The sequence below is a fragment of the Kogia breviceps genome, chromosome 9 (genome assembly GCF_026419965.1).
Source record: "Kogia breviceps isolate mKogBre1 chromosome 9, mKogBre1 haplotype 1, whole genome shotgun sequence".
NCBI lineage: Eukaryota > Metazoa > Chordata > Mammalia > Artiodactyla > Physeteridae > Kogia > Kogia breviceps.
The window spans coordinates 28589637-28601417 of NC_081318.1; the positions used below are offsets into that span (position 1 = coordinate 28589637).

At 37.7% G+C, this 11781-nt stretch overlaps 1 protein-coding gene across 5 annotated transcripts in view; it reads left to right on the forward strand.

Moving 5' to 3' along the window:
* CADPS2 (calcium dependent secretion activator 2) overlaps positions 1 to 11222 on the forward strand; it is a 544229-nt gene extending 533007 nt beyond the window's left edge. For all 5 annotated transcript variants that reach the window (XM_059073595.2, XM_067042266.1, XM_059073599.2 and 2 more), the window contains 2 exons: positions 2702 to 2806; positions 10264 to 11222. In XM_059073595.2, coding sequence (XP_058929578.1) covers positions 2702 to 2806; positions 10264 to 10437 — 279 coding nt within the window. In that variant the 3' untranslated portion in view covers positions 10438 to 11222. The remainder of the gene's footprint in view (positions 1 to 2701; positions 2807 to 10263) is intronic.
* The last annotated feature ends 559 nt before the right edge of the window (positions 11223 to 11781 follow it).

Sequence of the window (11781 nt, forward strand, 5' to 3'; positions counted from 1 at the left end):
CACAGAGTCAACCCTGGCCTTTCCTTTTCTTTTATTTTTGCTTCAAAAGATATATCTCAAGAAAATGAAGTGAGTAAGGCATGTCCTTACAGGAGTTGAATGAACCACAAAAAAAAGAAAAAAAAAGAAAAACCACATATATTTTGTTAAAGTGGTAGGCTGCTGGCATGGATTCATGGAGAAAAAAAGTGTAGAATATACACTAACTGCTTTATTCTTAAGTAGACCAAGCAGGGAATAAAGCAGTAGTGCCATACCCACAACTTGAGTGCAAGCTCCAGCGCCCCTTCCTTGTCATCCCCTGAAAGGAAAAGTGAATAGTCACACAAGTCGCTTTATAAAATTAACTTTTCCAAAATGAAAGAAGGTTTTCTAACAGTCACACTTCACTGCACATTCACCCCTTTCAAATTTTTTTTGCTCTGCTTTGGAGAGTGGTTTGGTTTGGTTGGGGGGAATGACGCTAACTTACCTCTGACTTTTTTCTCAAGATGAAAAAAATAGAATCTATGGTCCTCCACCAAGAGGAACATAAGCATTGCAACACCAGAAATAGGAAAATGCTAGTGATTTCTGTTTGGTGGTTTTGTCTGTTTGTGGTGTGTGTGTGTGTGTGTGTGTGTGTGTGTGTGTGTGTGTGTCATTAATTTTAAATTACCTAAGGATTTTTTAAGAACGTAAGATGCATATGGAGTAATTTTAAGAAAGCATTTTCATTTATCTCAGATTCATGCAACTTACCATATATATAGTAACTTTACAGTCTAACAGCCCGATTAACTTGTATGTTATAAACTTTGTACAATATATTGTATTTTGTCCCCCAACTAAAAAAAAATTATTCCCTGAAGAAGCACTATAATTTAAGAGTCATAACCATTAGGACTACATTTTAGTTTTCAAGTTACTTGGAGGGTGGGCTGGGGGCGAGGGTTTTAATTCAGTATACTCATATTCAATATCACCAATACCTATGAGTGCTTACCTGCATTAAAATAGAATGCAAGTAGTTGAGGCTATAACTTGAAATAAGGAAGTATAGAATTTAAATACCAGATACTAATCTATTAAGATTTAATATGTCAGCTGAAGTACTGAATTTTTTAGCAGTTTATTTTTTAAGAATTTAGGAGTATCTCATTTTATAAAACTTATCTCTGATACTTTTACATGTCCTGAAAGTTAGGAAAGTAATCATTAGGAAAAAGCAAAACTGGGTACATGAATAATATTTTTTTTAAACAACCATAGCCCATCTCACATTTTAAAAACTTGAATGTTCATTCATCCATGTAATATCACAGTATTCAGTAAATCAGTTATTCATTTTCATTAGCTTATCTCATTTTATGCATGTGTGTCCAGTATGCCAACAAATTAATAGAAATAAGTCTGATGAAATGTTAAACTAATTCATTTTTATATTATGCTTAAACTACCATTCCTTATACTAAATTTTATTAGAACAATGTTAGTAAATACAAGTCCAGGTGACTTTCAGACTTACTTGTATCACTTGAGATTTCTTTTAGAAATTTGTATTTACTGCTTTATAATGGAAGAAAAATATCTTTTAAGATTTTTTTCTGTGTTTGAACACCTAGGAACATATGCACATACATATGTGATCTGTAGTGTCATTGTGTGTACACAAGCAAGGCGCAAAATACCTTCTCTTTCAAAAACTCTTTTGTCATTTCCTAAATGCTGCGTGGACATTGATATTTCTCACAGTTATCTGAATGAGTAGCATTATTTTCTTACAGTATTACCTAAACCTGGCTCTGGCGTGTAAGTACTGAATCCCTTAAAATGCCATCACTAATGGCAGATTGCCCTTTTTTGAAAATAGGAACAAAATTTCTTCTTTTACTATACTCACAGGCATTATATAGGAGCAGGAAAGTACATTAGAGAAGAATTACAATTTTCCCACCAAGAGAGTTACAATAAACAGAGAGAAAATATGAACCCTCCAAAAACACTTGCAAAATGAAACAGATTGTTTTCTTTTATAATTTGGTCAACTGACATCTGTTTTTGTGATTCTTACAAGACCCAAGAATTCCATCCTGATAATGTTCCTTCCTAAGATCTGAAATCTTTATTTTAGGTGGTTTTAGACCATCTTGGCAAATACTTAACAACCAATAGTAGATAAAGGTGCGATTGGGGATTAGAGGTTAGTAAGCTGTGGACGTTTTTTGCCATCCCTCCTTTAAAATGCTATTTCTAGGTATAGCCTACATGCATGATGGCATCTACTCTGATTTTTACATAACATACAGGCTAATGGGAAATTTCCCTTTGAAAATAATTTACCTGTTTTTTTCCTGCTGCTTGGCAGTCCATTCAGTCCCATAACATGTAGTTAGTACCCATTGTTACCTACAAATTACGAAGCAGGCCGCTAGGCTTGCAAGTGCAAAAACACTGTTTCCCATGAATATGTTATAGCTAAAAGACTCTAATGTTAATTCGTGTAAAGAACAGCCTAGGTCAACTTAGCAGATTTTCTAGCAAAACATACAATTCTGTTAACAGTAAATTATAGCATTATTGACTTCAAGTGCTGATCTATGGTCATTTCAGAGTGTTTCATTACCCCCTCATTACCGAATCTGTTAAATGAATACTGCAGAGGTTGTTTTCTTTTCTGTTTTCTTCCCCCCCCCCACCCCGCCCCCATCCTTCTTTCCAGCAATGGTACAGCAGTTCCATGAAAGTCATTTGTGTGTGGTTGGCTGATAGATTAGACCTTCAGCTTCATATTTACCAACTGAAGACACTAATCAAGATTGTGAAGGTAAACAAAATGTGTTTAGATGTGAATTGCCCGGCAAGCTATAAAGAATAATGGCAAGATATTGACATATAAGAAAATCGTATTTAATATACCTGAGTGGATGTAAGTACTTTAAAAACATCACTTTCAGCAATGACGTGCTGCTGTTTATTCCATTTTCAGTTAGATTACTAAATAAACTTAAATTTATCGTTTTTGCATTAATAAATCAAAAGTATTTTGTTATCAAGTAATCATATTTGAAGATAATATATACATATAGCCCCTAGCACATTTACCTGCATGTAGTAGGTCCACAATAATTTTGTATTAATTGTCTTAGGTATAGAAATGTTTTCTCCTGATATATTTCCTTCATATTTATTAATATATTATTATGAGGGCTTTTGAATTATATTTGCCCCTAGGATAAGGAGAGTCTCCTTTGTTTTGTTATATCCGGATATGAAAGTAAAACATTGTCACTGCCTGAATTCTTTTGGAAGCATGCCCCTTCTTATATGTAAGAGATGATCAGTATGAGTGTCGGGGACCAGCCATAACCACTAACAGATGTTATATCAGTTCAATGAGGCCATTTTGACTTCTGCTTTTCAAGAGGAAATGTAATCACGTGCAGGTTATATTGAGTGAGTAGGGGCTTTAAAGTAATATATATTATTCAGCATGATTTCTCACACCTTATAAATTCCAGTGGAAATACAAAATTTACCACAGGTATAACTTTTTCTTAAAATTGAGGCAAATTCTACATTATGGCAAAAAACATAACTCTAAGCTCTTGTGAATCAGCTGTTCCTTTAAATAAGTGACTTTTACTTCCATTCTAGTACCATTTATCAAATGGTATATGTATACCATTGATGTATTTATATATATGTGTGTGTGCCTATATATGTGTGTATGCATATTTGCACGTACATATATATGTATATGTGTACATTTGTGTGTATGTGTGTATATGTACACACACACACACATACACAGTGGTTCTCACAATGTCATTCCTGATATAACATTATCAGCATCACCTGGGAACTTGTTAGACATGCAAATTCTTCGGCTCCACACCAGACTCACTAAGTCAGAGCGTCTGAGAGTGGGGCCTGGCCATCTGTGCATGAACAAGCCCTCCAGAGGATTCTGATAGAGATAAAGTTTGAGAAGCACCACTGTGTCACATCATTAAAAGCTTTATCCACATTAAAATATTTTCCACCATTCTCTTGGTTCCTGCAGTCTCATTAGAATATGAATTCTTTTGTGCCACAGACACCAAGGTTATAGAAAGATCCACCAAGAGGAAAGTTCTGTTCTAGAGTCAGAAATCGGCAAATCTGCTGGAACATAGAACCAGACCTATAATGTCACGGTAACAGCAATCATGATTAGTCATAAATAACAAGTAAAATTAGTCACCCACTAATTTTAATCCACTAAAACATTACATTTCAATCGACAGACTACCTTTGATCGAGAACACTTTTTACCAGGTGTTATTTATTTTACAAAGAAACTGAAAACACATTATGATACGTTCATGTTTGCTTTAGTTCCTCCGTGGTTTCTTCCTTGTTTCTATAAATGTCACTTGGAGAGCTTTCAACTGAAGTTTGTTTTTTCATAAAAGAGAATCAGAATAATCTGTGTTTACCTTCTAAATATGTGTACATGTTAAGATTGCAGTCTATACTGTGACTAATATTGGGATTAGCTTGTTCCCCTTGGATCAGCCATATTTTCAAGCTAATGTCTACTGTGCTCAGGATGTCAGAAATTACATACTCGGCCGATTGGTATTAGTTGATAGATTGGTAAGCTCTTTCTTTGTTTTTATTTATTTATTTATTTTTAATTTTTTGTGTGTGGTACACGGACCTGGCCTCTCCCGTTGCGGAGCACAGGCTCCGGACGCGCAGGCTCAGCGGCCATGGCTCACGGGCCCAGCCGCTCCGCGGCATGTGAGATCTTCCCGGACCGGGGCACGAACCCGTGTCCCCTGCATCGGCAGGCGGATTCTCAACCACTGCACCACCAGGGAAGCCCTTTCTTTGTTTTTATAATAAGAATCTCCATTTTTTATTAGCCCATCATCTGTTTATTTCAAAGTTACTCCTCTTCTCATATTCACAGTCATAACAGTTCAAGTACCAGTGAATATTTTAGCAGGAAAAATGATTAATAATTTTGTTAATTATAGCGTGACATTTCCATTGTATTCTAAGCCAGGCAGTTTATCTGATTTTAATATAGTCTTCATTATGGCTACCAACAGTCAAGACTGATAAATATGAAATTAAATTTCATGTATATGTTTGATTTTCCATGTTTTGTTTTTCGCGAGCAGGTCCCCAAACTCAGCCAATACTTTCTTGGGCTGATACATTTAATCAACTCCTAGGGCTTTATTTAATAATTAAAAGTGATTATTTTCCCGATGAAAATTAGGATGAATTAATTCAGTGTTCTAATTGGTTTTTTTCTACTTTGAATATAAACAGACTTTAACCAATTTCAGACATAGCTTCATCACTCTTCAGAGCCTATATGGCTATGTTTATAATGTTCATTTTCCAGTGAATTTAAGCAGCTATTAAACAGCCCATGTATAGAATTGTGCAGGCCCCGAGTAGGCTTTCCTTTCATCCACATCACTTAGACTGGACCTACATGTTACAGCAGAGTAGTGTGGTCTACTCAGGAGCTGAGCCAAGAGCTACTGGACTCTGGCAGCCTAGTCCTTTTAAGCATTGTCATTCTTCTGTGCCCACGGAGACCCAGATGCCATCAAGATGTATATGATAGCCAACTTTGCCCCACAGAGACACTTAGACGCCAATTGGTTCATTGAGGTTGCTCACTAAGAATAGATAAATTGCAGTATGATTTTCACAGAAGATTTAGGACTGAGAAATTAACAAAGTTTAAACATCAGAATGATTTACTTGGGGAAGGGAAAAATAGAATCCTCAAATAATCAAGATGGCTGGTGGATTTCTGTTCTCCCCAGAGGCCATTTGACATTTAAAAGCGGTTAACATAAATGAGCTGCCTCTTTTACTAGGAGAAAAGACGACAAGTGAGCAGCACCCCGCGGCAGGCACTTGTCTTAAGTAAGAGCCAAGCAGACCTTCTTGGCAGCCACAGAGGATCTCTACGTGTCAATAACATGTTATGAATTCTAAAAAGAGAGAAAGAGAGAGACTGCAAGGGTACCTGCCCTGCAGTGCCCTTAACTGCTTATTGCTCACTAATAAAGTAAGGAAGCAGAGTCTTAATTTTATACAAATTAGAAAGCCTTTAAGGCTGCAAATCCACAGTACAACTCTGTCCTGGCCAACTTACTGATAATTAAGCTAAGTCTAAGGAAAGTCATTCCAATAAAATAAGAAAGTGGGACTCACAAACTTGCTATATAATTGTCAGTGGAACACTAATACTTTATTTCAGATGTATTATCTGTAGGTGAATATTTTGTGTGCTTGATATATTTTTAATCCAACTATCAGAGTGTTAGAGGCTTGAACAGAAATCTCTATGGTAGTAATACCATGCATACTAGTTACCAGATTTTTCCAGACAAAATTTACCTTACAGAGTTACTTCATGGGTTCTGATGCAAATTACCATATGTTTTGGTGTGAAAGTATCACCTTAGTAATAATAAGCTTTAATGGTTTAGAAAGAGAATATGAGGATGGTGGGATTTATGTGTCTTAATACAAAATATTAAAATCAAATTAAAAGGATTACCCTGTGACACAGTGGTTAAGAATCCACCTGCCAGGGCTTCCCTGGTGGCGCAGTGGTTGAGAGTCCGCCTGCCGATGCAGGGGTCAGGGGTTCGTGCCCCGGTCCGGGAAGATCGCACATGCTGCAGAGCAGCTGGGCGCATGAGCCATGGCCGCTGAGCCTGCGCGTCCAGAGCCTGTGCTCCACAACGGGAGAGGCCACAACGGTGAGAGGCCCGCGTACCGCAAAAAAAAAAAAAAAAGAATCCGCCTGCCAGAACTCTCTGTGACATAAATCACAACGAGATCCTTTTTGACCCACCTCCTAGAGAAATGGAAAGAAAACCAAAAATAAACAAATGGGACCTAATGAAACTTAAAAGCTTTTGCACAGCAAAGGATACCATAAACAAGATGAAAAGACAACCCTCAGAATGGGAAAAAATAGTTGCAAATGAAGCAACTGACAAAGGATTAATCTCCAAAATTTACAAGCAACTCATGCAGCTCAGAAACAAAAAAAACAAACAACCCAATCCAAAAACGGGCAGAAGACCTAAGTAGACATTTCTCCAAAGAAGATATACAGATTGCCAACAGACACGTGAAAGAATGCCCAACATCATTAATCATTAGAGAAATGCAAATCAAAACTACAATGAGATATCATCTCACACCAGTCAGAATGGCCATCATCAAAAAATCTAGAAACAATAAATGCTGGAGAGGGTGTGGAGAAAAGGGAACACTCTTGCACTGCTGGTGGGAATGTAAATTGATGCAGCCACTATGGAGAACAGTATGGAGGTTCCTTAAAAAACTACAAATAGAACTACCATAGGACCCAGCAATCCCACTACTGGGCATATACCCTGAGAAAACCATAATTCAGAAAGAGTCATGTACCAAAATGTTCATTGCAGCTCTATTTACAATAGCCAGGGCATGGAAGCAACCTAAGTGTCCATCAACAGATGAATGGATAAAGAAGATGTGGCACATATATACAATGGAATATTACTCAGCCACAAAAAGAAACAAAACTGAGTTATTTGTAGTGAGGTGGATGGACCTGGAGTCTGTCATACAGAGTGAAGTAAATCAGAAGGAGAAAAACAAATACCGTATGCTAACACATACATATGGAATCTAAGGAAAAAAAATGTCATGAAGAGCCTAGGGGTAGGACGGGAATAAAACACAGACCTACTAGAACATGGCCTTGAGAATATGGGGAGGGGGAAGGGTAAGCTGGGACGAAGTGAGAGGGTGGCATGGACATATATACATTGCCAAACGTAGGGTAGATAGCTAGTGGGAAGCAGCCGCATAGCACAGGGAGATCAGCTCAGTGCTTTGTGACCACCTAGAGGGGTGGGATAGGGAGGGTGGGAGGGAGGGAGACGCAAGAGGGAAGAGATATGGGAACCTATGTATATGTATAACTGATTCACTTTGTTGTAAAGCAGAAGCTAACACACCATTGTGAAGCAATTGTACTCCAATAAAGATGTTAAAAAAAAAAAAAAAAGAATCCGCCTGCCAGTGCAGGGGACACGGGTTCGAGCCCTGGTCCGGGAACATCCCATGTGCCGTGGAGCAACTAAGCCCGTGCGCCACAACTACTGAGCCTATGTGCCACAACTACAGAAGCCTGCGTGCCTAGAACCCGTGCTCCACAACGAGAGAAGCCACTGCAACGAGAAGCCCGTGCACTGCAACAAAGAGTAGCCCCCGTTCACTGTAACTAGAGAAAGCCCACATGTAGCACCAAGACCCAACACAGCCATAAATAGATAAATAAATAATCAAATTTAAATAGTTTGGGTCATTTAAGAAAAAAAACACTAAATTTTTCTTGCTGTTGATATACTGACTTCAGGTACAGTATAGTGTTCCTCACCATTCAGTTTGTTTTTTGGACATGAGGTGGACTTTATGCATTTTATTTATAACAAGTGAATATCACTTCTGAAACTTGAATGGTACCGTGGGGCATAAGTCAGATGATATAAGACAGGAAGAGAAAATGTGAAAACACCCAATGGCACCACTACCTGGTAATGGTCTGTTCCTTCCCAGAAGTCTGTTTGTAGACCAGGTGTGTATATCCAGAGGATTAAGATGCCATCCATCAGCACTTCCTACCTCAAGTGAATAAGCACCTTCAGCTGAGCTGTTTGAATATTATATTTTCCTTCTAATTGTGTTGAGTGAAATCAGGCATCCCTTAATGTTAATTTTCAGCTATTGGAGTTGCAATTTCAGGCCAGGAAGTACAACATTCCTTTTTTTATTTGACTTTTTTCATCTGTTAAGTGCAAACCCCCCAAAAAGTGACTGTTAGCAATTATTTAGAACAAAAAAGTGGCCCATTGATATGTATTGATACTTTGGGGCCAGTCCATTGACATCTGGCTATTTAGTATTCTAAATCTAACATAGGACAGTTTAAAAACAAATCTTTAAAGATATTTAGCATTTTAATGGCCTTGGAAGTGCCTCTACAGAATGAGCTATCTTCATTTGTGCTTTGTTTCCCCATTGAACTAACTCTAGACTTTTTCTACAACTTTAAAAATCAGTAATAAAATACCAGCCTTGTTTAGTCATCAAAAACTCATGTGTGAAGAAAGTCTCACTTCAGGAGAAGAGTAAAATAAGGAAAGTTTTATAGGTTACATATCTTAAGAGCCACAGAAATCAGAGTTTTGTTGTTCTTGTTGTTTTTAAGAATCACTATATAAACAATAACTTGATATTTGCTCTATTTTTGACACATAATACACCAAATAATAATTTACTGTTTCACACCAAATAAAGTAAATATGTTTTATTAGCCCATCAATGGAAGTTTAATGCCAGAATTTAACACTTCACATTCCAAGGCAATTTCAGAAGGGCAAAATTCATACAGACATTTAGGTGTACACACATTTTTACCCAGTGTGCATATAAATAAACTTTATAATTCACAAATGCTGAAAATGCAAACTTCTTTTAGTGATAATAGGATTAATCCTCTTCCCTCCACACACCTCCCCAAAAAACCTAATGCGTTTTATAAAATGTAACGTATTTTTCAATACTAAAATAACGGCTCCTCTATTGAAAAACTAAGAATTCCTTTATATTGAAAATGTACATAAGTACATATCATTTTACCTTTGTTACAGGTTATTCAAATAGTAAATTCTGTGCAATTAGTAATATTTGGGGGGAAAAAAGCTCATTTGTCATCTGACAGTCACAACATTTGGATCTACTCAGAGTGATTCTAGTTTGAATAGCACTATCAAAAGTCTCTCATTTCATTCGCTCCCCAGAACCTACACCAACAGGATGACTGGCCTGGGCAGCTACAATCCAAATCCATTTAGTGAATTGTCCAAGATCATTTCTTTTTTTTTTTTTTTTTTTTGCGGTACGCGGGCCTCTCACTGCCATGGCCTCTCCCGCTGCGGAGCACAGGCTCCAGACGCGCACGCGCAGCGGCCACGGCCCACGGGCCCGGCCGCTCCGCGGCACGTGGGATCCTCCCGGACCGGGACACGAACCCGTGTCCCCTGCACCGGCAGGCGGACTCTCAACCACTGCGCCACCGGGGAAGCCCCCCAAGATCATTTCTGAAATGCCAACTGAGTATATATACATTCAGACATACACATATACATCCAGACATATAATCCATAAGGGATCTAAGCAAATTCTCTCTCCTTCCTCCAGAAAACCTATAGGGACTTCCGATTGCAGGGTGTATTGGAAGGTACCCTGAACAGTAAGACCTATGACACCCTGCACAGACGTTTAACAGTAGAGGAGGCTACGGCTTCTGTTTCGGAAGGAGGAGGACTTCAGGGCATCACGATGAAAGACAGTGATGAAGAAGAAGAAGGTTAATAAAATGCAGCTCTGCAGAAGGAAGGAGGACCTTGACATTGTTTATTTTGTACCTGTCCTTGTAACTACATTGATTGTTTGGACCAAATAGAAATGCTTGTATTTCAGTCTCCATTTTAAAAAGTTAACCTGAAGCAGAGTTAAAAGAGAAAATGCCAAGTATTTTTTTGAAGAAGATCAGCCTTTTTTGTGTAGCTTGATCTAAAATGATGATCTTTGGCTCTGTGATTGGAACATGAACCTTTTTTTTTTTTTTAAAGAAGATTCGACTTTTTTTTCTGTAATTACATCAAAGTCATGTCGCTCGTGTGAAGTGAAATATGTATTTCTCATGGTACGACATTGTGAGAATAAGCCACTTCTTATTACTGTGCCAGCTCTATTGTACGTACCCTTGTTAAAATGGTGTGTACTTGACAGTTTATCATTTACGTGCAAGGTTTGTTTCCTAGTTAATTTATCATTGTTGTGATGTGTGTTAAAACTTTAACCTTGGTTCTTAGTACTCTGAATTGGTCTTCCTGGGCTTTAAGGATCGCCAAACCCAAATGTAAACTAGATTATCCAATGGGCTTGTGTCTTGTTCCATTCTGAACATTTTTTCCTTCAAGTATAAAAAATCCCAAAGTGTGGGGTAGTAAGTGTGCTGTCGTCAACATACCATATTCTCCTGCTACTAAGTGTAACAGCTTGCAGGCAATAAAAGTCCACTTGGTCCTAACCACTTATGTATTTATTAGACTTGTATAAATTAAGTACAGTACAATATGTTTGCAGTATTATAACCATCTCAACAATTTGGCTCTCTGTTTTTATTGTGTTTGTTTACGATCAAATGAGTAAAAGATATTAACACTGCTTTCCATCGAGTAGGCACTCACACTTGTTAAAAGAACTAGTTAAATATGAGAGCATATTTCCATAGCAAAGCTGATGTTGACTGCATACTCATAGATTGTGTATTATTAGTTAACATTAGCAATTAGTGTTAATAATGCGTAATACTAGAAATGCTAGTAATGTTAACTAGCAATTGACATATTACGTTTTTCTTCCCCCAAAGTATTTTCTGGCTACAATTTTAAATTGTAATTTATCTTTGAATTTTAATTTTTGTATTTTTTTCAAAAATATGCCAGCACTCATTCATTCATAAGTAGTTCTTATTTTTATTTTTTAATTAAAAAAATTTTTTTTGTGGTACGCGGGCCTCTCACTGTTGTGGCCTCTCCCGCTGCGGAGCACAGGCTCTGGACGCGCGACCCGGGCACGAACCACGAACCCATGTCCCCTGCATCAGCAGGCGGACTCTCAACCACTGCGCCACCGGGGAAGCCCCATAAG